Consider the following 27,846-nt stretch of genomic DNA (forward strand, 5'->3'; position numbering starts at 1 on the left):
ACATTGCCTACCTCAGAGGATTGGTTTGAAGGGAGACAAATTTGTATTAAACACACTCCCTGCCTGGAGGAGCTTATCTTGTCAGAGGATAAGTAGGAATATGAAAACCTTTGTAAAGAATACAAGAAAACACAAGGGTTGGTGACTCAAGTTGAGAGACTTGGCCATCCATTAGTCCAGCCCTGAAGGGGCAGGGGCTGGCAGGAGGGGGAGTCCAGGGCAGTGGGAGGAGTAAGTATGAAAGGCATACAAAGGAAGGGTGACTAGGACTTGGGTGATTAGTTTGATAAGGTAGTGAGGGAAGTGGAAGAGGGAGTGAATACTTAATCAGGCCCCTAAAATGTTCAGCATAGGGACTGGAAAATGAAGACACCTCTGCTCCTGTGGGAGGACAAGCATGGCACTAGGGGGATGCAAAAGGCACAGGAGAGCTCAGAGCCTGGCCTCAGAAATGAGGACTTGGGCTGTAGATGGTAGTTTGAGGAAAATACCAAAGGTTGGGGACCCCCAGCCCTGAGAACTGCCCTTCCACATGTGCATCCCAGGTCCCAGGTTCCCTGCCCCACCTCAGCTCTGGGCACTGACTCTTCCCCAGGGGCCTGGTACCTGCTTTCTCTCTGGGCCTCAGCGCTCACTCGGGGCTAATGCAGGAGCATTACGTTAATTAGTTATTCATTTAATTTAACTTCACATTTGGTCTCAATTAAGCTTAAAGTGTTCTTCCTTATAGATGTTACAATAGCACTTGTAATTAAAAAGCAATAACTCTTTGCATTTCTCCTTTAGAGATCCACTGGGAGGCTGGGCCAGTGAGGTGGGGGAGGGGAAGGAAAGATGCTCTTGGTAGATCTTAGCACTCTGAGGCTACTGCTAAGACTGAAGACAAGGGGAGGGAAACTCTTAACACATCCTGGGTGTTGGGGTGGGAGCCCTGAGAACTGGCAAGTGGTATTAGAGATAAAGGGGCAGACCTGGAGTGGGGGTAAGGAGAGGATGGAATATGGAGAGTGGAAGGAGGCCATCCTTAGAGATGGACAATGGAGCCATATATTCCGTGTATGCAGAATAATGCCCCCTCCCCTAAAGAGGCCCACATCCTAATTCCCAGAACCAGTGAATATGTCATCTTCCATGGCAAATGAGACTGCAGATGTGATTAAGGACCGTGAGGTGGGGAGACTCCTGGGTTACCAGGGTGGGCCCAATGTAATCACGTGGCTCCTTATAAATCAAAGAGAGAGGCAAGAGTGTCAGGCATCAGATTAGAAGATGCTGGCTTTGAAGAGACAGGATGGTTGCACCAGCCAAGGAATGTGGGCAGCCTCTAGAAGCTAGAAAAGGCAAGGAAACAAGACTCTCCCCAAGAACCTCCCAAACCTGTATTTTAGCCTCGTGAAACCCATTTCAGATTTCTGACCTCCAGAACGATAAGATAATACATTTGTATTGTTCTATACCACTAAGTTTGTTACAGCAGAAATAGGGCACTATTACATGTTCCCAGTATAAAACTCAGGCAACATCAATTTGAAGGCAGGAAAACTGAAGAAATCCCCACAGATTTAAAAAAGAAGTGGAGGGCATGGCCGTGTAGCATTTAGGTACCACATAAATGCCACGTGTTTACCTACCTCGAGTTCTCTGAAGGCAGGCCCTGGGCTAAATGCACATCTTTTACAATGCCCAACCTGATGTTTCTCATTCTGACTGTGGTGCTGGGCCCTGATTTTGATCCCTGCTGTCATTTCTCAGGTCCCACAAAACTGAGACAAGATGGTGTGTGCTGGGGGGGGTGGCGGAGGGAGGGTGGGGACTTGGAAACATTGTTTTCCTTGAGTAAACAGCAACTGCCACCATCTGTGCAGACAGAGATCCAGAAACAAACACTCTCGGCCTGTGGCTTTGACTCTTCCATTGGCACCTCTGAAAACCAACCCAAGTAGCAGACTCTCCTGGTCCACGGTGCTTTGGGGATCGCTGTGTCAAGCTGCTCCACTGTTTAGTAGTTTCTCTAAGGGGGAAGCCACGACAGCGAAGTCTAACAGAGCAGAGACCAGCCAAAAACACACAGTTGATCAGTGAAGCTCTCTCTGAGGTCTCACGTGGCTTTTAACTGCTTTGCCCCAGATTCCTGGCCAATCCCTAGGGTTCTGGATTTTTCACTAGACTCAGCTGCTTCTCTTTGGCATTTCTATCAACTGGATTTGCATTACCTGACCTTGGTCCCTCCTTTTCCTTTGTTTTCATCTTATGAAGAAATACAGTATAATATAAAGCAGTTAAGAGCTTAAACTGGAGCCAAACTGTCCCACTTCAGATCCTCACTCCTACTTAACCCCTAGCTGAGTGACGTCAAGCAAATCACCTCACCACTCTGTGCCTGCTCCTCATTTGTCAAATGGAGATGCTAAGAGTCCCTAATTCGGGGGGCTGGCCCGGTGGTGCAGTGGTTAAGTTCGCACGTTCCGCTTCTTGGCAGCCTGGGGTTTGCCAGTTCAAATCCCAGATGCAGACATGGCACCACTTGGCACGCCATGCTGTGGTAGGCATCCCACATATAAAATACAGGAAGATGGGCAAGGATGTTAGCTCAGGGCCAGTCTTCCTCAGCAAAAAAGAGGAGGATTGGCAGCAGATGTTAGCTCAGGGCTAATCTTCCTCAAAAAAAAAAAAAAATAGAATTCCTAATTCATAGGGTTGCTATGAGGATTACATAAGTTAACAATTACAAAGCACTTCAAAAAATGTCTAGCACATGTTTGCTAAATATAATAAAAATTGTGGTTTTAGCATGTGAAGAATAGAGTATTCCCAAATATTAGGATGGAAGTAGACATTAAAGGTTGAACTCTATGAACCATAAAATCCCTCCAGTCCTGAGTTTTTATGCTCCTGTGAGGATCATCAATACTTCTCCGGACTCATTTCCACGCTGTTCTGATTCCCACATCTGGAACCTTGCTCCTATGTAGCAACAGCCAAATACTTTAAGGTTCAAGCTGAGAAGTTATAATAAAATGTTTGTTATTTATACTGTAAAAGTTAATTAGGAATTCTTTAATGAAAGTTTTACCTTTTTTGGATATGGATTAGGGAAATGGTCGGTACAGATAGCTAAGATATGGTATTAACCAATGTAAAACTCAAGAGTTGTTTGAAAGCCGAAAATGATCTTTCAACTGTCTGAGAAATGAGCTGTCAGGAGGCCTGAGGCCCAGCCTGAGCCCCTCTACTACCCGGCTATGAAGCTTTGCCCCTCTCTCTGCCTGCTTCTCCGCTGTAAAGTAACTGCAGCAGGTTTCTTTACACATTGAATAAAAAAGTAAAACAAAAACTCAGCACTGAGATAGAATTGAGAGAAAAGTTTATGTCTTAGAGAAGAACAGAACAAGAAGTAGATTACTTTATGTTAGAATAAAAGCATTTAAAAATGATTTGGATGCCTTCATTGCAGCGTGGAATTAGGAAGGCAGCCTAGAGGGCTCAGAACCCTGTTCTTGGATTGGTTTACTCCACCAGGACCAACGCTGTACACCCAGCAGGACACCCGGGAACGCTGCATGAACAGCCATGCTGTCACGTGCAGCATGAACGAATGGCTGTGCATTCCCTAGTAACCACACACGGTGTAATAATTTTGATGAGTTTGTAGGTTAAATATCTGATACCAGGCATCAATAAAGAATGTTAGCTCTACTTCCATTTTTACAAGTGAGAAATTGAAAGAACTCGTCAAAAAGTTACCTGGTGTTTTTTGCTGGCTTATGAGACTTCTACAACATAACACATAGTGCCACCTAGCAGATGGGACAAAAGCCTCCCTTGGGGGGGTAAGGTGGCGTCCTGCTAATTTAGCTTTTGTCGGGATCCGACTTTAAGAAGCTGTGAAATAACCTGTCTTTTCTATATAGAAGCCCTGATTCACTCTCCCTCTCCACCTTCTAAACAGTGGGCATGACCAGTCTCTCTGCCACAGGATCCCCTCTAGGTAGGGAACAGTATAGCACTGTTCCTGCTCCAGGGCCATTGATCAAAGAACGCCGAATGGGACACTAAGATGATTTCAGCTTGTATTTAAGGGACACCCTCTAAGCCCCATGTCCAGGAAGGCCATGAGCACAAGGGGTGCCATACCAGACACTGGTTATGGGGCTGCCCCACGTAGAACTCCCAGGGAAGTTCATTTCGTGCCCTCTCAGCCTTCTACTTCTTATCCCAACCCGGTGGGGGTTTTTGGGGATTGGACATAACTGCTTTGAGTATGAAGGTAGAAAGTAATCTATCATTCATTTCACCACAGCTGGTAGTTACAGACTAGGGATCTATAGGAGGCAGGCCGAGCTAAAACACACTTTATACAAAGTATACTTTTTGCCCTTAACACACAAGCCTGTCATTTACATCTGTGTAAAAAAAAAAATTAGACAGCAGTAGTGTTAAGGAAGGAATTTAGTTTCCAACCTTAACACATTTTTCTCCACATATGTAGTCACCCAAAACTTCATAGCTGTTATCCACTGATCTAATAGTTGGACACCTTTGTTAGGGAATAAAAAAGATGGATTCATGATCAGGAATTACAAGGGTTTTCCCAGATTTGCTTCTTCAGCAAGTCTCTCAGGAGAAGGTGACAAATGGCAGCCTGTGCTTGTTAGGAGTCCATGCTCCGCTTGGGCTGGCTCAACACATCTGCAGAGACACAGGCACCCGGGAGCTCCAGTGCAAGAGTCCAGGGAAGCACAGTAGTGTGGCTCTCCCACTTCGGCCCGCCTCCCTCAACATTTCAGCATTCCCCTTTCTCTCCTCCAATCTGCTTGGAGGATGTTTCTTCTAATTCTTACCTATGGGCCCAAGGCCAGATTAAGAAATTACTTCCTTTGTAGCTTTCTGTGATAAAGCTTTATCTGCAAAGTTTTTCCAAACTGAATAAGATAAAAACAGTTCAAGTGTAGGAATAACCACACCTGGCCCTCACCAGCCTGGGGTCTGCCACACTGTGCACGCTGCCATTAGGTGACGCTTGGGCAAGGAAGTGAATCTCTTTAAGCTTTAATTTGTTTCTACTTTAAAATGGGGATGATAACAAATAGACTGTTGTAAAAACTAAATTAAATTTCAAAGGAACTAGTATACTACTGGCATATAGCATGTACTCAATCAAAGTTCTCTTTCCAACCTGTTTTCTGGTTATTAATTTTAAGCCAGAAGATACTTCTTCAAATAGCTCTGGGGAGTCAGGATGACACTTCCAAAGTGGAACCAGCCCGGAGCCCCTCCATTTAATGACAAATTTCTCTTGGTCTGGGATCTCAGGTATAAAATTATATATAATCCAGGGAATATTCATGCCTCACCAGCTACAAAGACTAAAAGAGATGACAATAACCCAAAATGGACTCTTTCAATAATTAAATAAGGCACACAAAGGCTAGCAAAACCTGGAAGGAAAAGAATCCAGATATATATAGCAGCAAGACCAACATTTCCATACCCTTCCTCGAACCCCTAAGTGAACCTGAAATATAGAAATACTAGATTCAGAAAGCTGTGGCCTAGAGTTTGAAGTGAAAGTCAGTGCTCTGGTGGTTGCTTGTTGCTTTCTTGGAGCAGAGAGAAGTGACCCCATGGCCTTCACACAGCTCTGTGGCATGATGTGCAGAGAGTGGTCAATAACCAACACCTGAGTAGGTTTTTCAAATCATCACATTAAAATAACCTTTTGAACTTTGAGTGCCTTTCCTTCCAAATGATCTTGACCTTGTAACTAAGAATTTTACATATTATCAATAAGGACCAGGTTCTTCCATCTATTGGATGGCAGAAGCCAAAGTGCTCCTTTTCCCAAAATCCACTTACTGACATCTTGATTGAAAATCTACTCTAGGCAGACAACTGTTACTATTTCCCTTTCAAAACAGACGGAAAACCTGAGGTACAAGTGCCAAGAAGACAGCGATATCCCTCTTAAGCTGGGAGAATCTATCTCCACAGGGACAAAATTTTGCAATCCCATTTCTAGAAGCCAGTATTCCAGGGATCTGTCTTAGTGATGAATGGATGGTCCTCTGATCTTAAGGCGTGAAGGCTCTCAACACAAGGCTCCACACAGTACCTTTCTGCTCATCAGTGACATCAAAGTGAAGGAGAGCACAGGGTCTTGGCTTTCCCGAATAGTGCTCAGTAGGACCGCAGAGGTTTGGCATAGATTGGCTCCAGGATATAATGAATTAGAACCAAGAAAAGGCCTCCAAGGAAGACAGCAGTGAGGAAAGCCAGCAGGACATAGCGACCAATGAAAAAGGCATCCACAATCTGGAGAAGGAAACATCAAACATGAAATTACTATCACTTTAGCACCCTGGCTGTGTTCATCTGAAATCTTTGGTGAATGAGCCCAGAGTCTGTCTATATTTGTAACTTCCAGTAACATCCTGCCCGGAGTCTCCTCTGTAAAAGGATAACAAAGAACCTTTTCTCAACTCCCTGAGCTGGAAATACATGAATAAGAAAGGATTAATGAAGTATAGGGAAGAATTGGCTTAATTTAGGAGGTTCAGAAACACTTTGAAGACCCTGGATGAATTATTTTATGTCCTGAAAGAGTTCATGAGAAGCTTGCATGCTTGGTCTTATGAAAGGCTCATTTTTGTTGTTAACTTTTTATTATGGAGAATTTTAAACACACATAATAAACATACAGCAGTATAATAAACCCTCATGTACCCAAGATCCAACCCCCCAAATCATAAACGCATTCCCAATTCAGGAAGGTTCATTTTCAAAATGAAAAGGTGACTCTTTAAAGCTTTCATCAGAAGACTTCCGATGAAACATTCATAAACCAACATTCCAACAGTTAGGGAAAATGGCCGTTTACCTGAGACACTAAAACACTAAGAGGATAGGTAACTTTCCCCAAATCATACAGCTGGCTGCCTGGCAGCCAGTCATACTTGAGGCCCCAAAGCTGCTGGTCTTTGCTGACAAAAATCTCTAATTGGTGTTGGCTCTACCCACTTGTCTACCATTCTCCGCCAAAGCTCTATTCTCTCCAACGGGTAGTGCTTAAATTTGGGCAGGAAAAGCAATTTAATCTACAGACCTAATGGAGCAGCAACACAAACCAAGTGTCTGGATGACTTCACAGCTTCTAGAAGCTTTGAAAAACCAGTACACAAAGAGAATCCAAAATACCTGAAACGCAATTGTGTGGACAGAATAATGGCCCAAAAATGTTCACATCCTTATCTCCAGAAATTGTGAATATGTTAGATTACATGGCAAAGGAGAATTAAACTGCAATTAATTAAGGTTGCTAATCAGCTGACCTTAAAACAGAGAGATTAGCCTGGATTATCCAATCCAGGTGGGCACAGTGTAATCACAAGGGTCCTTGAAAGTGGAAGAGGGATGCAGAAGAGAGGGTCAGAGAAAGAGCTGTAAGGATGGAAGCAGAGTCAGAGAGATGTTACTTTGCCGGCTTTGAAGATGGAGTAAGGGGGCCATGGGCCAAGGAATATGGGGGGCCTCTAGAAGCTGGAAAGGGTAAGGAAATGGATTCTTCCCCGGAACTTCTAGAAAGAAATACAGCCCTGCCAACCCCTTGATTTTAGTCCAGTGCGGCTGATTTTGGACACCTAACTTACAGAACTGTAGGATAATAAATTTGTGTTGTAACCACTAAGTTTGTGGTGCTACGTTACAGCAGTAGCAGGAACTGACACAGGGGCGAACACAAAGCACCCGTCCAGTCCAAGCCTTGCTGTGATCACTGAGATCCAAGACACCAAAAGGAAAGGGCTGCTCCAGAGAGGACCCCAACAGCCAACTTACAACAAAGGTCAGTTTGATAAAACAGCTTTGACATAACTTTGACCTTGGCTCCAGTACTGAACAAGTCTCTCGTGAGCTACATGTTTGCTCGTTCGACACGTTTCACTTTTTAATTAGCCAATTAGCAGGCCTTGGGTGCAGAAGGCCCAGGTCATGTATTATTGATACGGTATTGAGCCAGGCTGCTGCAGGGGCCAGTTCTCAAAGCCTGAAAATCAGAACTGCAATTCTGCTGGCCATGCAACCAACATATTTTGCTCAACTCCATTCTTCTCTCCTGGGTCTGAAACTCATGACAGAGGATAGACGGATTGATTTCAAAACAGTGTTTGCTCTGTACCCTTCTTCCAATATTCACATCTGCAGCAGTCCAGAAATACGGCAGCCCTCACTGCTCTCCCTCGTTAAGAGAGGGAAACTGAGGTGGGAGTTTACCCCCAGCTCACACATGGCACTTACGCCGTCAGAGTGGTTTTCAAATGCTGACAAGAAAACCTGGCATATATGGAAATAATTCTTTAAATTTGTAAGTATTCTTTCCCTTGGAGTTTTCCAAATGAAATTCCTTCCTTTTGCCATGGTTAGTCCTAGATAGAGATGGAAATGTGTGCCAATTTTAGTTCAAAAGTTATATAATTTTGTGTACTGTTTTCTAATGTCAAAATAGTCACCCACGAGCTCTGTGACAACCCCCAATATTCTGTTGAGTCCTCAACAATGAAGGTTTTTCAGAAAGCCCTCAGCTTGAATCCTTGCTCTGCCTCTTCCTATACATGTATGACCTTGGGCAAGTTTCACCTCTTCCAGCCTCAGTGTCCTTACCTATAAAGTGGGGATAATTATAGAACCTACTTCATATTACTTAGTGTTGTCCTGAGGTTTAAGTGAGACAATGCAGACAAAGTGCTTAGCACAGAACCTTGAACACAGTAAAAAAAAGTTAGCTGTTATCATCATTACTACTTAAAAAATCAAAATGGCGGTTCAGTGAAAAGCTGCTAGAAGGACTAACGGGACACAAGGAGTCGATACCATTATCAAGATTATAGGGATCTGAGACCAGCCATGCATGGTAAAGCCAGAGCCCCGAATCAGGAATGAACCAGAATGGGTGGGGTCTCCAGAGCAGGACTATGAGAGAGATGATAAAAATCTACTTAGAGAGGTGGGTGCTGGCAGATGTGGTTCCAGGAACGAGGACCGAAGGAACTCCCGGAAGACTGCGCGTTAGTAGTGAAGTCATCTGTCTGTACAACTTCTGCTTTCCACAGAAATGTGCCTCTTTCCTCACTGGTCTTCTCTACGGAAAGTATTCTCTCCATGTCACAAGTGGAAAAATTCCAACACATGGAGGTGAAAAAGCATGTCACTCAGCACCCTGAGGGCACTGCATAAATTCAGCCCAAGACGAGTTTCTGAGCCAAGGCCACAGGAACGGGAACTTTCATTTCGGAACCAGGCCTATTCCTATTCCTAACTCATTTTCCCTTTCTCTGGCCCTATAAGTACAAGGTAGCTTTTGGCTCATTCAACCTGATGCAAACTGGAGATGAGATCAAATCGGGCAAATGATGGCACACTGGGGTTGCAACGGGGATCAGAGTAAGGCTCTCTTCTTGGTGAAGGGTCAGGGAATTTAAATTCCCTTGGAGCTTTCTCCATCCTTATTTTCACTTCACAATTCTTCCAAGAAATTTCAGCCAACCTGATAGCAGGGAGCAGCGCAGGGCAGGACGGAGGTCTAGACCACAAGAAACAAGTTACAACACAGGAGGCAAAATAAAACCAACAGTTTTACCTTCATTTCAGCCTCTGGGGCTGGGACTTCACCGGCTCGGGGGAAGAGCAACAGAACTGCTGTGATGATCAGAGCGCCGAGGAATATAAAAATGACGGAGAACCTGCGGTGGACACACAGAGCGTCGACAGCACTGTTTACGGCCTCCTCTCTCATCAGTTAGGCCTGGGCTGGCTCTTCCCTGCGCTGACAGTCTAGGTTTCAGTCTGCTAACAGTTCCCAGAGAGCTGCTGTCCACACTGCCCAGTGAATTCAGAAATGTTTTTCCCTTTATCCCAAAGCCCTTCTTGCTAGACAGGTACCCGCTGGATGCATTCCTGTTTATTCTTGGTAATTCCCAATCCCTAAGAATGGGAATTGGTGGTTTTCATTTTTACCTCTGTGCAGTCATAGTCAGGAAAAATCAAAGCAGCCCCCACTTCCGTGTTGGCTTTTAGACTAGAATACTTCAGTAAATTATAAAACTCACTGCTTCATACCGACACTGTCTGGCCAGAAAGCACAACTCTGTAGTGTTCTTAGCGTCAGTTTATGGCCTGACCACGCTCTGAAGTCAATGCCTGATATAGAGCCAGCCTAACTCATCTAGCACTTCCTCAGTTTCCGTGGGTCCAGGTCTATGGCCTTAGGGACCAGACCAAGCATCTGCCATAAATCTGAACAATTCAGAAACGCACAAATGTACAACCCCAAGAAATTCAACAGGCAGTGCAAGAAGATTTTCTTTTCATCTCTTGTGTGGCCCCATCTTCTCTACAATGAGAACTGAAAAATACCACTTTCCTCTCTCCCACCTCTGCTTCAGAGCATAAATAAGACAGTCAGTGCTTAGGGCAAGAGGTTAAAATGCAGCTCATTCACACTGCCAGTGGTTACAAAAATGATCTTCTGAATTCTAAATGTTCAACGAGCATCCGCGACTTTGCTTCTACTTGTTTTTACACTGCACTCCCAGCTGGAGAGAATGCCTTACCTAGCTATACCGGAGGCTCTGGACAGCAGCACACACAGCAGCAGCACTGACACCCACAGCAGGGCTAGGATGAACACGCCGGCCCCCACTCCGAGCACAGTGCCAGCCATCTGTGGGAGAAAGGATGCATGAGCCCTGCACTCCAGCTCGCCCTGGGCCTGCCCAAGAAGGATGAGGCGTCCTCCATGCTCTAGGTACTGCCAGCCTTCCGCTCGCTTCCAGGTTTTAGCAAAGTATTCAAATACAGAAAGGCCGAACTCATCATGGAGAATTTTTGATGATTGGTGTGGTAGGAGGATTAATCAATAAAGTCTTTGGAATGTCAAGTCCCTTAACAGGAATTAGAAATTTAGAACCCCCAAACTTTCTTTTTGGTGGGGACTGAGAGGTTGCTTTCTGCTCCATGTGGGTCATTTCAAATTTGGTATCTGGCTTCTAGTTTGTCTTCCCCCAACCCACATAGAAAGCTGAACTCTCCCTTGATACAAAACTCTGAGGACCATGAAAGGCACCAGGACCCGAGAGCTCATGGCCAACGCAGAAGTTGACGTTAAGTCTGCAGTACGAGCTTTGACTCACCAGGTGCTCACAAGACACTAATGTCCCACTCTATCATGGAGTTTTTATTCACAAAAGGAAGGAAACTCCTAAGTCCTTGAAGAAGAAGAAGAGCCATCACTGTTTTTGAACATTCACTGTGTGCTAAGCGCCCTACAAATATATCTCATTTAATCATGGCTTTAAGCTTCTAAGGTAGATATCATTATATCCACGTCACAGAAGAGGTCACTGAGGTACAATGGGAAGTGGTGTGTACTAACAAGCCAGGTGGCTTACAACAACAGAAAGCCACAGTTCTCTCCCAGTTCTGGAGGCCGGAAATCTGCATTCAAGGCATCAGCCGGGCCGCTCTCCCTCCGAAGGCTCCAGGGGAAAATCCTTCCTTCCTCCTCCAGCGTCTCCCTTGGTTTGTGCTGCACTCCTCCAACCTCCGCCTCCTTCTTCAAGTGCTTCTCCTCTGTTTCTCTGTCTTTGCCTCTTCTGTCTCTTATGAGGACACTTGTTAGATGTAGGGTCCACCCAAATAATCTGGTATAATCTCATTTTGACATCCTTAACTTAATTACACCTGCAAAGACCCTTTTGCCAATTAAGGTTGAATGCACAGGTTCTGGGGATTGGGACGTGGACATATCTTTTTTGGCGCCACTATTCAACACACTCTAGGGTAACAGTATTCTATAGTACCTCCCGTGATTGTTCATTCCTTTCAGTATCAAAGACAAGTCTTTTTTTGTTTTTAAAGATTGCACCTGAGCTAACATCTGTTGCCAATCTTTTGTTCCTTCTTCTTCTTCTCCCCAAAGCCCCCCAGTACATAGTTGTATATTCTAGTTGTGAGTGCCTCTGGCTGTGCTATGTGGGATGCCGCCTCAGCATGGCTTGATGAGCGGTGCCAGGTCCGTGCCCAGGATCCGAACCCGTAAACCCCTGGGGCCCTGAAGTGGAGTGCGTAAACTTAACCACTCGGCCACAGGGCAGCCTCTGAGACAAGTCTTAAGCAAACAAATTCCACCTCAGGTTGATGGTTTTCTATAAAGAAATGCCACAAAAATTATTATTTATGAGAAGTTCTCTTATAAAGATATTGGAAAGGAAGGCCTAGCATGAACTGCTAAAAAAACCAACACATTATTTATTTATTTGTTTGTTTGTTTTTTGAGGCAGATTAGGCCTGAGTTAACATCTGCTGCCAATCCTCCTCTTTTTGCTGAGGAAGACTGGCCCTGAGCTGGCATCCATGCCCACCGTCCTCTACTTTATATGTGGGATGCCTACCACAGCATGGCTTGCCAAGCGGTGCCATGACCGCACCTGGGATCTGAACCGGTGACCCCAGGCCGCCAAAGCAGAACATGCGCATATAACTGCCGTGTCACCGGGCTGGCCCCCCAACACATTTATTCAATCAACATTTATTTGTGCCTACCATGTAAAGCATTGTGCTTCAAGCTGTGGCTCACAAAGGTAAGCGAGACCAATCTTCAGAGAGAAGCTTAAGGCCTGCTGCAGAACACTGTTAGTAAATGACTATCCACAATACATTCAGATAAGAAGAAACAAAATGCAGTGGGAATTGAGATAGTGGGAAGAGCTTTACAAAGGAAGTGAATTTGCACGGGCCCATCTGGGAAAGAATCAGTTCGGCAAGAAGACAGAGTAAAGGGAAGGGGCGGGGAGAGAGGAGAGGCCGCAGATGAGGCCTGGCCCCCACTGCCTCTCTAACCTAACTGGATGTATTCTCCCCTCGTTAGAGCACACCCGTGTCGGTGTCGCCTCAGTAACTAACATGTCAAGTGTTTCCCCACCTCTGGGTCCTTGCTCTCGCCGTCTCCACTGCCTGGAATTAACCCTCAGCCCCAAACAAGCCCTCCACCATTTGCAGGCCTGACCTCACTCATCCCTCCGATCTCAGCTTTGAATGCAACCTCCTCACAGAGGCTTCCCTCACTGTCCTGGCGAAAGTGACCCCCACACCATTCCTCTCCACTCGCTCGATTTCCTTCAGAGCACAGTTCACAAACTGCAGTTCCCATGTTTGTTTATTGTTCACAGGTTTATTTTCTGTCTCTCCAACTAGAATAGTAAACTCCACGAGGACAGAGACCTGATATCTTGCTCACCACAGCATCCTCAGTTCTTACCAGAGATTATAATCAATACATATTTGTTGGATAAATAAATGAAGCAGTGCTAACAAGTCCACAAAATCAACTGAAGGACTGACGGGATCATCTCTAGTTCTAGAAAGACGACTGTAGCTTCTGCTCAGTATGCTGGACAGAGCTAACAAGGGGGGCACTTTACACAACATTGAACACATAGAAATACTTAATAAAATAGAAGAAAAAGAATTTAATACACAGCAGAGCTCAAAAGCAATAAAGGAAAATCCTTAATTGCTATAAACAAAAATGTGACTCAAACCCTGAGTGGTAAGCAGGAGCTGAGCCCAGAGGGCTGCCGGGGACTGGAACCGGATGCAGACCGTAGGAGTGGGCCTCCCCTGGACAGATGAGGTCTCGGACCCACTATACAGAGAATACAGAGAACTAGAACCGAGAGCAAAGCATAAAGACAGGCCCTGAAGGGGCTCGCCTGTCTTTGAAATAGGGACTAAAAAACTTTGCTGGTCACTTAGTTGGAAGAAAGCTGGCCACGTACCTCACGCCATGGATGAAAAAAAAAAATAAGAGAAATCTGAATCCCAATCCTACACCACTTGCAGGTGTGGGACTCAAATCATAGCACCAATGTGGGATGGGAATCTGGAGTACTGAGATTAATGTGAAAACTAGAGGAAAAGTGGGAAACCCATCAGATCCCAGCAAAGATGAACAAACCTCTCCACAGAGAGGCCACCCTGGTGGGCACACACAGCTCCCACGAGAGGGAGTGTGAAATAACAATGTCTTCAGACACACAGACTGAAATGGAGTCCACCTTTCACAGATGCACTTCAGCAAGAAGAAAAATGAACCAAGAAAGAAGGCGTGAGTGATAAGGAAGAATAGTGAGAAAAATACCAGGCAAGATTAACAGTAAAGCTTCCTGTAATGAAAATAAGAACTGATTTTTTGAGGAGTTAAAAACAAGGAAGAACTAAAATAGTTGCCAACAGTTACATGGAGGATGAGAAAGGAGGTCAAAGTTAAATGAGTCGAGGGCTATCATTTCACTCTGGAGGAAGTGAGAGTTAATGATTATCTGTACTTTGTTAAGCTAAATATGCATGTTTTAGAAAAACAAATAGGTAAACACCAAATAACGGAAATAGAATAACTTCCAGACTAGTAGAGTAGGAAAATAAAAAAAAAATTAAAAAAAATAAATAAATAAATGAAGGAAGAAAGCAGAAAGCAGAAGGTGAAAGAAACAAAGAAAAAGCAAGAAAATAGAAAATACAAAATAAGATTGTAAAAATAAACCCAGATATAACAGTGATCATAGTATCCACAAACAGATTATACTTGACTAATAAAAGAGCTTCTCATATTGAAATTTAAAAACAAAACGGCTCTTTACAAAAGCTGCAGAGAAAGCATAATGAGAGAGAGGCTGAAAAGAAACAGACAGAAAAAGACACACAAAGCAAATACTAACATAACAAAAAGCAGAGGGAGAGGGGGAATGGGGAGCTGTTGTTCAACGGGTGTAGAGTTTCAGATTTGCAAGATGAAAAAGTTCTGGAGATCTGTTGCAGAGCAATGTGAATATACTCAACACTACTGATTGTACACTTAGAAATGGTTAAGATTGGAAATTTGATGTTACATGGGTTTTTTTTAAGATTTTATTTTTTTCCTTTTTTTCTCCCCAAAGCCCCCTGGTACATAGTTGTATATTCTTCGTTGTGGGTCCTTCTAGTTGTGGCATGTGGGACGCTGCCTCAGCATGGTCTGATGAGTAGTGTCATGTCCGCGCCCAGGATTCGAACCAACGAAACACTGGGCCGCCTGCAGCGGAGCCCACGAACTTAACCACTCGGCCACGGGGCCAACCCCTGATGTTACATGTTTTTTACCACAATTAAAAAAGACAAGCAGGGACCAGCCCCAGTGGCCTAGTGGTTAAGTTTGGCGAGCTTCACTTTGGCTGCCCAGGTTCGGTTCCCAGGCACAGTCCCGGGACTTACACCACTCTGTTAGCGGCCACGATGTGCTGGTGGCCCACATACTAAAAAACAGAGGAAGAGTGGCATGGAGGTTAGCTCAGGGAGAATCTTCCTCAGCAAAACAAAAGAAAACAAAAAACCCCACAAAAAAACAAGCAAAACAAAATAAAATATAAGCTAGTGAAGCAATATTAGTATCAAGCAAAATAGAATTTAAAGCTTTGAAAAATATTAATAAGGACAGTCACAAAAGGAATAATTTAGCAAAAAGATACAACTCAAAACAAATATGAGCCTAAAACAAAGCCTCCAAATATAAAAAGCCAAAAATTGACAAAATCACTGCAATAAATGGACAAACCCACACATTTAGTGGGAGATTGTAATATACCTCTCTCAGAGAGTAACAGATCAAGAAGATAAACAACAAGAATAAACACCTGACAAAGAGGATATATGAATGGCCAATAAATATATGAAAATGTGCCCAACTTCATTAGCCCTCAGGAAACTACAAATAAAACTGAAATGAAGTCCTTCTAGATACCCACCAGAATGGCTAAAGAGAAAATGACAGACAACACCAAGTGCTGACAAAGTTGTGGAGTAACTGAACCCTCACACAGAGCTGGGGAGCGCGTTAACTGTTACAGCGGCTGTGCAGACTATTCCACATCATCTAGTAAAGCTGAGACACACGGACCCAGGCCCGCCCCTTCTATTCTTCAGGGTCTTCCAGAGGAGTACACACAAATACACACATACGCTCAGTAAAAGACACGAACAAAAGTCCACTGCAGCCCTGTCTGAAACAGCTAAAAATGGAAACAACCCAAACATCGACCAATCGAATGGATAAGTGTAGTATTATACGTACAATCCATTCATTCATACGACGGAATGACAGAAAGCAGTGAGAAGCAAACAACTATACCCAGCAATGTGGATGAGTGTCACAAATACTGAGCGAAAAAATCTTCAGGCTGAAGAGTTCATCCCGTATAATTCCACGCATATAATGTTCAAAATCAGGTCAAACTAATTTTGAGGTTAGAAGTCAGGAGTATGGCTACCTTGCAGAACGTCGTGACTAGAGGCGGCATGAAGGGGGTTCTGGGATGCTCATGAAATTTTGTGTCTTGATCTGCGTGTGGGCTGCGTGGCTTTGTTAATTTTGTTAAATCACATCTAGCTATACACTTGTGATTTGTGTACTTTTCTGTATGTACATTAGCCTTCCCTAAAAAGTTTACTTTAAACAAAGAGTCTGAAGAGACATTTCAGCCAAATGTAATATATGGATCTTGTTTGGGTCTTCATTCAAACAAACCAACTGTAAAAACCTTTTATTAGATGATTGAGGAAATCTGAACAGTATCTGAATATCTGATGATATTAGGGATGTTTTTAAGTGAAAAGTATTGCTTTTTTAAAAAACGTGATGGTATTGTGGTTATCTTGCTAAAAGGCTATTTATGATACATACACACACACACACAACACAGATAACAGAAAATGTCTAGCAACTCCCTAATTATCTGGGGGAAAGCAGGTGAAGGGGGCTGACATGAAACAAGACTGGTCATGAGTTAGTTGTTGAAGCTGGGTGATGAGTACATGAGTGTTTGCTATACCATTTTCCATACTTTTAAATATATTTGAAACTTTTGTATTAAAAAGATGTGTGTGTATGAATATGTATATATGTATAAGTAGGAATAAGTCCAACAAAAGATGTGTAAGATTTTTACAGAAAAAATCATAAAAGTTTATTTGAAGATTTTTTAAAAAGAGACTTGAATAGAGAAATCTGAATAGAGAAATAACCCATCCCATTCCTGGATGGCATGGTTCAATATTGAAAGGTCTCAATTCTCCTTAATCTATCAATTCAATGCAATTCTAACCAAAATCTCAAAATAATGTTTTATGGAGCTTGAAAACTGATCCTAAATTCATATGGAAGAGCAAAAGCCCAAGAATAGTGAAAACAATTTTGAGAACTAGGATGGAAACTTGCCTTTCTTGTTACCAGCTGCCACAAGACACATTAGAAACCCAAGGTAATTAAAACAGTGTGATAGTGGCATAAAGACACATGGACCAGCGAAATGAAAGAGAACCCAGAAACAGATCCACGCATTTATGAGACCTTCGTAGAGGACAGGGTTGGCTTCACGATTCAGAGGGTAAAGGATTTTGTAGATGGTATTGGGACAAACGATTGCCCAATCAGAAAATAAGAAAACTGGATCTCTACTTTATATCATACACAGAAGCCAATTTTAAATGGAAAGTAATTCATAATCAAACAGCATATGTTTAAATATACAAATGTTCAGGCTGACTGCACTAGAATACATAATGAAGTGCAGCAGTCAGATGCTTGCACCTAAACTTAGAATCACCACGATCGCAAAAGCTACAAATGCGGGCTGATGCAGGTGTGTTGGATGGCAACTCAAATACCACGAGCTGGGCTGCCTTCAGTTATGTGACTTTCTAGAGTGATGAACCACTTTTGTTAAAGTTCCAAACCACAAATAAGTATAATTTCCCCTTGATTTACATTCGAGTTGCATTCCTGGAAATTTTACTATATTAAACTGTGCCAAAAAATACATTGTGTTTATATGAAAAACGGAGTCAGGCTCTGGGCTCATATTATAAACGAGTATCCTGTGGGACACTCAAAAGTGGTGCAGGATGCAGGACACTTCTTCACCTCGAGGGACCGTCCCGTGCACTGCAGGACATCTAGCACCTCCAGCCCTGCTTTGTTAACCCCACTAATGCCTCCAAAATCACAATAATAACCAAATTCCAAAACGACCAAAGGGGCTACAGCACCCCTTTGGAGAAGCACTGTTCTAGAAAAACTCCTGCATAAAGAAACATGTACAAGGATGTTCGTAACAGCAGAACACCTGAAAAAACCTAACTGTCCATCAACAAGGGAATGGATGCAACATCATTTACCCATAATGAACACTTAAAATGAATGAACTTGATCTGTGTTGATATACTATTTTTTATACTCTATGGATCTCAAACACAATATTGAGTGACAAAAGTAAGTTGCAAAATGAAGCCCATAGTACTATACTACTTGTATTTTTTAAATTAAAAAAACCTACATAGTAATATATATTGTTTATGAGGTACACCTATATACAGTAAACATAAAAACATGGGCATGGATGATGCACGACAACTTCAGAAAAGTGTTTGTCTCTGTGAGGGAGGAAGGAAAGGAAACGGGGCGAGGAAAGAGAACAAAAGGGATCTGAAGTCTATCTGTGATGTTTTCTCTTTAAAATAAAAATCTTAAGCAGATGTGCCACAGTGTTAGTGGCTGTTAACCTAGTTGGTAGGGCACAGGTATTTGTTATGCTATCCAGTGTAATATTGACTATTTTTGAAATTTTTGAAATAATTCTTAATCTTTAAAAAGGTAACTGGTGGCAGGATGCCTATGAATTGAGGTCAGAGAACACAGATCGGTGACCAATTAGGAGACTACTGCGATTCTCCAGATAAGAGATGATGACGGCCTGAACTACCGTCTTCGCTGTGAAAATGGAAAGGGGTCAGGGGAGAGGTCATTAGAGAGGACTCCAGTGTCCTGCTTGGTTGACTGAGCTGATGGCACTGCCCTTAATGAGATAACTAGTTAACTTTAATTGCTGCTGTTTTGCATATTACAAAAATAACCTGTAAAACTTGGACCAACCTAGAACACAGGGCAAATGGTAGTGGAAGCTGGTATCATTAGAAACATTGCTCGTCAATCCCCGACACAAGCTTACAAGTTCCTGAGGCACTGGCTTCCATATATGGTATGGCTTTAAAGTAATGAAATAAATATCCCAAGCTCTCATAAGAATGAGGTTATCACTTTATAGCCAAACTGTATATTTTCTTACTAAGTGTGGAAAGGAAAGGCTGGATATAGTATCGAGTGCTCCTGTGTGGAAGGAATGGTGATCTAGTCATTTTATCTTGTTAATTCAGTGTGGGAATAATACCTGTGATTATTTCCCATATTGAAAGAGCTAAAGTATTAAGTAAAATTTGACTAAAAAAATTAAAACAACAGTGTTCTTATTTAATGTACAGGGCTTTTTCAAACCTTTGAGAACTGATGGTCCAGCCAACCTGGTTTCCAGAGTAAGCCCAGTTACTTAAGGTCTGTGGCATTGGAAACACGTAGACTAGAGGCAGAATTTAAAAATCTGTCTAAATTTCAACACCTTGTTTAGTAGCCGACCACAAGAGCAACTACAGGGCCAATTTTTTCCCTTGGCACTCATGCTGTGAGGTCTTTCTTTGGAAAGAATTTGTCCAAAACTTCAGATGTATGTGTAGTGCACTCTTCATTCATTTACCAGTTGGTTCTACACATCTTTTCACCCAGCTCTCAGAGAACAGTGATAGAGGCATTCATTAGGGTGACTGACCCCTGCACATGCAGCCTAGTGGATTAAAAATACACTGCTCGCAGTCGATCATACGTGAGAATACTAATGGCCATTACCAGATGACTCACCGTCCAGCACAAATGTGGATTCCATGGAGGGTATTTGGCCCTAGTGCTGCTGGCAGTGAGAGACAGTTACCTCACCCATTCCCAGATTTTCACAGACTCAAGCCCTTGAAAGCAGCAGAAAACAGGTCACAGGAGTGAATTGTCCTTCTGGAGGCTTCCTTTTCACGTTCCTGTATAGCGGTTCCAAACCAAAAACAATTGGGGAGTCTTTCACATTTTTATTTTTCTACTTTAAACACGTCACTATCGTTTGAATTTTAAAATACTAAGATAATGCCTCTACCTTTGTGATTAAGTAAAATGCAAGTCTGGGAAAAATCAAGTGCCAAGCTACGTAAGGGCCATCGACGTGGCATCATCTCTTAACTCACGAAAAGGGAGATAAATGGATAGAAACCACGTACTTCCACCCTTTTTCCTGAGCGGTGCTGGGACTTGAAAGTGATGGTGTGTCTGTTAGCTACATCACCGAGGGGCTCCCGAGACAGCCACACTCCAGTACTGTGGTGTGAACACGCCAGAAATGAGAACTCCAGCTTCTCTCCCCAGCCTTGTTGCTGATTCAAACTGGCAAGTGGAAAACATTACCCCTCCAGGTCTCCAGAACGTTCGCCCGGCCACGTCCCACTAGTTGGAGAGATTAAGATTTCGGCCATAAAGTATTTGAAACAGGCACTGTCATTTCACTTTCTTACAAGCATGAAAAATAAAACATTCCTTCCTTCTTTGTCCCCAATTAAGTATTTACTGGCCGCCGGGCCTTGGGACAGATCCGCGGTAAAGTGGTCCAAGAGGTGCCCCCGCCATCCGCCCATGCCTTCCTCCAGCCTCCTCGCCCCAGCCTCCGCCGTTCTCTCTTCTCTGCAGTCGCCCCTACTTTCCTCCCCTTGACCCCCCTCACCTGGCTCCGACTCTCCGGAGTCCCCTACTCACACCTTGCAGTCCGGCCTGTTCCAGCCCACAAGGGCGTTGCTCTACTTAGGGCGAATCACAAGCGGGCTTTCATCCAGGCCATTCCGGATTCGCTAATCAGCGCCGCTCTTTCAGGGCCCAGCTTCCCCCTCATTTGCTTTCCGCCGCCGCTGCTCCAGGCAAAGCGGAGCGCCGCGGGGAGAGCACGTCGCACCCGTTACGCCCTTCGATTCGGCCTCAAGTTCGATTGGATAGAGGCCGTCCCGGCTCCCCGCCCCCTCGGCCCACCCCATTGTCAATCACACCATCTCTTGGGTAACTCAGGGCACCGTTGGTCAGTCTAGTATGAGGGCGGGTTGTTGGGCGGGAAAGAGCTGCTTTTCCAGCGTACTTTGCTGTTACCGTGGAGACTGCGCAGCCTGGCCTTGGCGCGGAGGGTCCAGGCAACCCCTTTCCCGCATGTTGAAGTCTGGATATCTGTACAGCAGTCTAGATATTACTGCCTGTTCCGGAGTCTGATGAGCATCTCAGTCCCCGACCCACTGGCTCTGGTGGCCCGCGGGATTTGGGGGGCAAATCAAATTAGGCCTCGGAGAGGAAGTCAGGCCCAGTCATCAAGAGTCCCTAACAACCCTCCTGGAGAGAACCGAGTATGAAGCTGTAATAACATCACGTTTTCGTTTATCCTTACCTCGCCTTATTTTATTTGGTGTTATTCTTCCGTTAGCCTTATGAAGCGGACTGTGGCAAGAATCATTCTACTCACAGGGCAGACTGGCGAAGAGAGACCAGGGTCAATCAGGTGAATCTTCTGTAGCTACACCTCCAGGCAGTTGGAACTCCAGCTGGTCCATGCCTTTGGCAGACTGCTTTTACCTAACTGCAAGCTAAAACTTGCCATGATTTTATTCCGAGGCTATGGCCTGTTAGACCAAAAGATCCAAAACTCAGGCCAACCAAAGCAAATAGGACAGAGGATCCATGTTCCATTGCTGAATCAGCAAGGGAAAATAGACAAAAATAAAAATAAACAGTACCAGATCTGAGAGCTGCAGTATCTGAACCTTTGACCTTAGACAAAATTCGGAAACGTTATGAAGCAAACTCTTCAATCGTGGAATACTAAATCTCTGATTTAGGGAATTCAGCTCCTGAATCATAGCTTTGTGAGTAAAATGGAAGAACATGGTTGAATTCCATTGAAAGTATGTATCAAATTTATTCTGCTTTCAAGGTTTCATTTGCAGTCATAGGCAGTAACCAACGATTTCTTATGTGTTTAACAACTTAACCTTACTTGGCCCGGTGAGGAGCTCTGTGGTTAAGAAAGCCATTATTTTGATTAATTCATTTCATTGGAATTGAGTGTTAACTGCAGCTAAGCTCTGGTAGGGACTGTGAGGATAGGAAAGAAATATGATGTGACTCCTGCCTTAATAGCCTGTGGTTTATTAATGTCAATAGCATATGAAACAATTAGGAAACACTTTAAAGCAAGATATAACAATGTGCCGAACTTAATTTATAGTTAGTTGCCCCAAAAGACAATAATAACACTTCATATTCGTGGAGCATTTTGTCGTTTTCAGAGCACTTCTCTACTTCCCTTATCTGAGGGAAATATTGTTTTGGCTGGAGTCAGTGTGGGTCTCCATGGTGTAGCTAGAACTAATGGTGGGCCCTGGCCTATGCGGAGGGATGGGAAAGGTGGACCAGAGATGGAAGGGAAGCCAGGGAAAGAAAACAGTTTGAACGAAGAGCCTGAGACAAGAGTGAGCACTGACTATCTGGAGAATAATGTGGACACTGATCTACGCCAGAGTGGAGACAAATAATGGAAAATAATGCTGTGTAGACCAACTGGTCAGGACAACTTCTAAGCCCTAAATGTTTTGGGGCAAAGTTTTCCAAAGTTTGAGATTGGGAAAATTAACCTTCTTACACTTCTAATGGTCAAACTGACTTTACTGAAATTATCAATTAAGAATAGGCACGACTGAGGAGGCACTTCAAACTTCTTACATCTTCCTGAATGGATATAACATTTGGGGTTTTCTCTCTCATTAGAAGGGACCCTCCCCTCAAGCCACCTCTGTCTCATCCCTTATCTGGGAGGAGCTGTTAGTTTGATGAAATAATGAATTTTACCCTGTCATTGGCATTAGGAGAAGTGCTGTCACCAGAGCACATATCTTTTGCCATCTCTTAATCGAAGTTCACTCTAGGAAAGATTGGTTACTTGACTATCCAGTCCTTCTCTTTTTAAAAATTGTCTTCTGTATGCCAAGTGTTATACAGTGCCTCTCCATATTGCTCCACAGCTCTGCCATATATGTATCACTCATATTGTACTTGTAGAAAGTACATAGGTGCCATATATGTACACATATCACTTTAATTACAATTTTCTTTTCTCCTAAACAAACAACAAATTCCAAGCAACAACAATCATAAAAACCAGGGTTTAATTTCCCCTTTCTCAAATGTGTGAAATCATCTGTTATACTGCCTGATGGAGGTAGGGGAGCAAAAGAGGTCAATTGGGTTATGGAGTGCAAGGAATGATTTCAAGAAAAGACAAAGTTTTCTTGTTCGTTTTGTAGTTACCAAAACTTTTTCTGCCAGAGAGCCTTGAATTTTTTGTGTACATCTTCTCATGTGTGATTATTTTAGCATTTCTGGAGGTCTGAAAATGTACCAAAAACTTCAGTAATTGTTGCCTATTAACTGAGGCTCAAAAGCTGCCATGGCTCTATTCTGCTAATGCGGAACTGGGTAAACAAAACTTGCCCCCCAGTACTACTGTCAGTAGTTGGACCCAAGTTACTGGCCTTCCAAGGTCACCCAGAATTACTACCATGATTTTTCAGATTAGAATATGTACTTGATGCTATAGACCAGGGGTCAGCAAACTGGCCTGTGGACCCAATCTGGCCTGCCATCTATTTTTTGTATGACCTGCAAGCTGAGAATTATTTTTATATTTTTAAATAGTTGGAAAAAATCAAAAGAGGAAAAATGTGAAAATTATATGAAATTCTCAGCATCCATCTGTCAAGTTTTACTGGAGCACAGGCCCACTTATTTGTTTACATGTTGTCTATGGCTGTTTTCACTTTACAACAGCAGAGTTGAGTAGTTAATACAGAGACTTAAAATAGTTACTATTGGGCTTTTAAGGAAAAGTTCTGATCACTACTATCTTAGAGGTCTCTAATGAATCAGGTCCCATGGAATGTTGGAACTGAAACAGGCTTTGGAAATCATGTGGTGTTAATAAAAATATCTTACTTTGATAGAGATAAGTTACTTCTTGCCTAAAATCACGTAGTCAGTGGGCAGAGCTGGTACTAGAACTCTGGTTCCATTGGTCCGAGGTTTCTTCAAGCATGATGTGTCTTTCCTTATGTAGAGCTTATCTTACTTAGGATGGGATAGGTGTTATGTAGTCTGGGGACAAGGAGAATTCATCAAAGACTCTCCTAATATTGATCTCATGTCTCACCCCAACAAATACAGCACACTATAATCCATTTATGGATACTTGGACTTTCATGATTTCAGCCAATATGAGTCACCTTTCGTTTTCCGTTTTCATCATTTCTCAAAAGGTTTATGGCCATTATGAAAAACTTTCTCACTTTTATGCTCTTTCTCTCTTTTAAAAAAATCTCTTTCTCCTTCGACAAAGGAATTCAGAGTTGGCTGACTTGCTATTCCAGTCTAAGGTTCTTGACACAGGTGAGGATGATTAGAAAGGCACAGGACGCAGTTTTTACTCTGGAGTCTATGGCTGGGTCGCACGTGTGGAGAGGGAGGCCTACTGAGTGGTAAGGGTTAGTGTATACGTGCATATGTAGGCTTTTCTGGGGAGACTATCCATAGCTTTCATAGGATTTTTAAGAGTCCGTGACCCCAAGAAGACTCGGAATTATAGATATATCAAAGGAGATGTGCTTCGGGGAGAAAGCTGCTCAGATGTGTGGTGGGGGAGACTGATCTAGGTTTTCAGGTCCATAAGACCTCAGCTGACATGAGGGGAGAGGTCTTTGCCCACTTACATCAGCCCATCCAAGTTTTTTATCTTCTCTGCCACTCATAGAGGTGATAAAAATTCATCAGATTCACATAACGGTTGAACTCCGATGGTGATGAAATCCCAGTATAATTCTCTCCAAAGAATGTTCTGATTAATAGAAACTGCAGAGGAGCTAATTTTATGAAAATAGCAAACGGGATTGTTTTAGCTGAAGCAAGCTTGGAGAGCGGGTGCTGATGCTGAGCAGAAGACGCAAACAGTCCATTGTGTGGAGCTGACAGCTCCAATCTGGCCGCTTATTTATTAAATGCCTTTCTGCTGTAAATTATTAAGCCTGAATTCTGGGAGATGAGGGAGCTGACAGAGGAAGACAATAGAACAGGAAGTAAACCTGGACGGCTGCCTTCAGTCCTGTTGCAGCATTGTGTCCTGTGAAAGCTTCTGGCTCCCCAGGTTCTGAGAAGGGGGAGCGTCCCCTCCTTGATGGGACTCAGAAATGGATGAGACAAGTAACGTGCTTTTGATTTCTGAATTATTTTCCAGTTCTTACAAATCAGAATGTCCTTCAGAGAAAATTCAACCTGTTGTCTCGACAACTGGGAGCCAGGTTTTTTCTCTGTTCTCTGAAAGGGCTATGTTGCCCAAACAAGGAAGAACTTGGTCTTCTTTAACATTAAGAAGAATCAAGTTAAGGTAAATTAACTTACTATTTAAATGTTTTAGGGTACTCAGCCGCCAGAAGGTTGGGTTCCTTTGGCTTATTTGATAGCAGGAAAGGTCTTTCAGCTATGTTTTAAGCAGAAGAATAGAAAAAGGCTGGTGGGCAAAGAGGGAGTCGAACTCTGATTATGCTCATCATCATGTGAAAAGCTGTGGTTCTGGCAAATAGGGGAGAAGCTGGTTTACGTGAATCCTAGGTTCAACTTTTAGCCCTCTGTTTTCTGACCAGCATAATAGAAGGCAGAGGGCTTCATTTCCTGAGCAGACACCGCCTCCTTATTTGCTCAGGACAAGTAATCACATGTCATTACTATGGAAGTCCAAGAGTAGGGCCATGCATTCCTCATTTGCTCATTCACCTGACAACATTTATTTATTTGTGTGCGTGTGCGTGTGTGTGAGGAAGATTGGCCCTGAGCTAACATCTGTGCCAATCGTCCTCTATTTTGGGTATGGGACACTGCCACAGCATAATTTGATGAGTGGTGTGTAGGTCTGCGCCCAGGATCTGAATCCATGAACCCTGGGCCAGGGAAGGGGAGCGCACAAACTTAACCACTACACCACTGGGCTGGCCCCTCATTTGACAATATTTATACTGTGTTACTGTGTGCTTTACACTGTTCTGGAAAGTGGGGCTAACGAATGAACAAAACAGTCCCTTCTCTCATGGAACTTACATTCTAGTGGAAGGAGCCAGATAATCAATCAATAAATATATAAAATATCTACTGGTTGCACGTGCTGTGAAGAAGATAAGTGGGGTAAAGGGATAAAGAATGACGAAGGGGCATGTAAGGTGGGGGGTATTATTTTATATAGGGTCATGGAGAAAGACCTCTCTGATGAGGTGACAGCAGTGACCTGAAGGAAGTGAGAGAGTGAAGAGCCAAGGGCCAAGCAAGCACCAAGGCCCTGAGAGGGGAGGTGGCAGGTATATTCCAAGAAGAACAAAGGGGCCAGTGTGGCTGGAGTGGGAGAAGGGGGTCCACAGGGGCCTTGTAGGGCTTGAGCTTTCTTCTGAGTGACATGGGAAGCTACTGGACGATTTTTGCACAGAGTGACATGATCTGACTTGCCACAAAAAGGAAAAACAAAAAGCCATAATGAGTGCCAAATACCAGTTAGGGAGTCTACGGTCAGAATGGGGCCCTCTTCCCATAGTACCAAGCCAGTAATAGTCAGCTTTTGGTGATTCCTTCCCAGTATGTGGAGTGAGAAGGCTCATTTCATCTCCCCTCATCTGTCGGGCGGGTGGGATTTCTTTGTTCTTTGGAAAATGACATCCTCCCCTGGAGAGTACCAAGGGTGATGATAAGGTGGAGTTTCATATCCCTTTGTCCTCAGACTAGGAGGAGGATACGCAGCATCCAACAGCAAGAGAATCTGTCACCACTGGCCCTGCCCAGCGCCGAGTTTGCAATCCAGCCATCCTTTCTGGAGAGCTGATATAAAGTGTCTGGCAAGAGAAGGATTCCGCGAATTCTGATTTTCTCAACTCTGGTGAAGGAGGAGAGGACAGCAGCCCGAGAGGCACAACACCAGGCAGCTGCTGGGAAGATATATATGGCAAGACTCAGCTGGAGCCTATACAGGAACATTTGGTGGGTAGGGGGAGGAAACTCATGAGGCTTTGTGGGAAAGTGTGAGAGCATTAGAAGAACCGTGGGGTTTCTGGTTTAGCAGATGTCTTGAGGCATTGTTACAGCCCCTGACAGGCCTGAGCCCCACGCCTCCTTGCAAGATGTGAAGTTCGCTGTGCCCAGAAAGCAGCTGAAAAATGCTCCAGTTCAGCTTGGGTCACACCACTGAGCACTTGCGGTCTGTTCTATCAGGGTATTTCAGAACGGGGTCAAGCTGACACAGTCGGCCGTGTAGCCGCAGTTCTGGAGCTCTGAGTGAGTGAGAGGAGATGATCAGACCTAGAATTGAGGGATTTTTAAATATGGGTACAAATCTTATTTAAGCTCTCAGCTGCTCAAATTCAAAGGCTTTTTATAGATTGGTGCTGTGTTCTGGGATTGAAAGACCAAATACTTACGAAGGAGATCTCAGAGCTAAATCAGGATTAGGAGTATAATTCTCTTAGAAGCACACAAATACCTAGGTATAGCCCAGCCTGAGAGTGCAGTCTCACAAATACCACACATGTTTTATTGGTGAGGGCTCCTGTCCATAAGGAGGAAAAGAAGCTTTGGAGATTTCAGTTCCAGTGCTTTCTGCCCCAGAACCCTGTTTTGCTAACCTTTGGGGTACCAGGCCAAACTATCCTTAATGCAAAATAATAACATATGAACTCAGAGGCCCTTAGATGTAATTTAAATTTTTCTAATAAATAAACAATAAA

The 27,846-nt window shown here is 43.6% G+C and overlaps 1 protein-coding gene and 1 long non-coding RNA gene across 8 annotated transcripts; one reads left to right on the forward strand and one right to left on the reverse strand.

Annotated features, from left to right (window-relative positions):
* Positions 1 to 3,347: 3,347 nt before the first annotated feature.
* On the reverse strand, positions 3,348 to 21,085 carry TMEM218 (transmembrane protein 218). 7 transcript variants are annotated; one of them, XM_008535986.2, is made up of 6 exons: positions 20,730 to 20,961; positions 20,233 to 20,455; positions 19,829 to 19,998; positions 10,605 to 10,714; positions 9,632 to 9,734; positions 3,348 to 6,312 (listed from the first exon to the last, which is right to left on the reverse strand). In XM_008535986.2, exons 4-6 carry the CDS (start codon positions 10,712 to 10,714, stop codon positions 6,178 to 6,180), a joined length of 348 nt encoding a protein of 115 aa, XP_008534208.1. In that variant the 5' UTR covers positions 19,829 to 19,998; positions 20,233 to 20,455; positions 20,730 to 20,961; the 3' UTR covers positions 3,348 to 6,177. The 7 variants fall into 7 exon arrangements, with proteins under 7 accessions (XP_008534208.1, XP_070479469.1, XP_008534207.1 ...); XM_070623368.1 differs by having other exon boundaries at positions 20,762 to 20,928; XM_008535985.2 differs by lacking the exon at positions 19,829 to 19,998 and having other exon boundaries at positions 20,730 to 20,985.
* Positions 20,918 to 27,846, forward strand: LOC139083876 (uncharacterized). The gene is made up of 2 exons (XR_011540933.1): positions 20,918 to 21,945; positions 26,847 to 27,846. It is a non-coding gene; the product is annotated as an uncharacterized lncRNA (long non-coding RNA).

Source organism: Equus przewalskii, chromosome 6 (genome assembly GCF_037783145.1).
Source record: "Equus przewalskii isolate Varuska chromosome 6, EquPr2, whole genome shotgun sequence".
In the NCBI taxonomy this organism is placed as follows: Eukaryota; Metazoa; Chordata; class Mammalia; order Perissodactyla; family Equidae; genus Equus; species Equus przewalskii.